Source organism: Eimeria tenella, genomic scaffold, assembly GCF_000499545.2.
Source record: "Eimeria tenella Houghton genomic scaffold, Eth_scaff1994, whole genome shotgun sequence".
Taxonomy (NCBI): domain Eukaryota; phylum Apicomplexa; class Conoidasida; order Eucoccidiorida; family Eimeriidae; genus Eimeria; species Eimeria tenella.
Genome location: NW_013541837.1, coordinates 619 through 1,763, shown reverse-complemented (window position 1 = coordinate 1,763; position 1,145 = coordinate 619). Strand labels below are relative to the sequence as shown.

The following is a 1,145-nucleotide window of genomic DNA, read 5'->3' as shown; positions in this document are numbered from 1 at the left end:
CCTGGCCTAAAGAAACCCTCGAGGGTTTAGGGTTTAGCCAAACCCTAAACCCAGGCCCCCGCCACGGCCGAAGAAACCTCTACTCTCTTCCCAAAACCCAACCCCCAAACCCTAAACCCCAAACCCTAAACCCCAAACCCTAAACCCTAGCCCCCAAACCCCGACCCGCAAACCGCAAATCCTACCCGCGAACCCAATCCGCACCCGCAGTCCCCAAACCCTCGCCGCAGCCGCAGCCGCAAGCGCCCAAGCCCAAACCCTAAACCCTAAACCCTACTCGGAGGTTTGCGCCCATGGCCTCGAGGGTTTTGAGGGTGGACAGGTGGCCGTTGGCAGCAGCGTGGAAGGCGGGGGTTCTCTGGTGTCTGTCCAGACACTCCAAAGGAGCTCCGAATTCAATTAAAGACAAAACTGCAAAAGTCCTTCCGCAGTGCGCAGCGAGGTGAATCGGCTCGTTGTAGTTCGCCGACTCTGCAGCGCAAACCCTAAATTAGGGTTTAGGGTTTGGGGCCTGCGGCTTGGGGGTTGGGGGTTGGGGCTTACGGTTTGGGGTTTAGGGTTTGGGGTTTAGGGTTTGGAGTTTAGGGTTTGGCGTTTGGAATTTAGGGTCTGGGGTTTAGGGTTTGGGGTTTAGGGTTTAGGGTTTGGTGTTTGGGGGCTAAGAGCAGCAGGCCGCAAGGCGCACGCAAACACGCGGCCTGCGGGCTGGGGGACGAGGGTTTAGGGTTTAGGGTTTAGGGTTTGGCAGGCTGCAGCACGCACCCCTGGCGGGCAGCGACTGGAGTTTAGGGTTTAGGGTTTAGGGTTTAGGGTTTAGGGTTTACCGAGCGGCCCGCGGGGTGAGAGTTTGTGGGCAGTGAGGAGGCGCTGCAGCGTGGCCCTGGAGCCGCCCATTGCTGCTGCATGCACTAAAGTGCCTCGGCCTTGCTGCAGCAGCAGCAAATCAGCAGCAGCAACGCTGCAGCAGCGCTCCAGCAGCAGCAAACAGCGCAGCTTGCCTTGGCAGCAGCAGCAAAACAGCGCCTGCGTCAGCGCATGCAGCGACACGCTGGGGTTTAGCATGCGGCACGCAGCCCCTGCTGCTGCTGCTCCCCCGCTGCTGCTGCTGCTGCTGCTGCTGCAGGAGAAGACGCCCCCTGTGACGG

The 1,145-nt window shown here is 60.2% G+C and overlaps 1 protein-coding gene across 1 annotated transcript in view; it reads right to left on the bottom strand.

Annotated features, from left to right (window-relative positions):
* The window catches only part of ETH_00037480 (ankyrin repeat-containing protein, putative), a gene marked incomplete at both ends in the record, with an annotated part of 2,365 nt that overhangs the window by 781 nt on the left and 439 nt on the right, over positions 1-1,145 (bottom strand). The window contains 2 exons of the mRNA XM_013374174.1: positions 278-471; positions 825-1,145. Coding sequence (XP_013229628.1) covers positions 278-471; positions 825-1,145 — 515 coding nt within the window. The remainder of the gene's footprint in view (positions 1-277; positions 472-824) is intronic.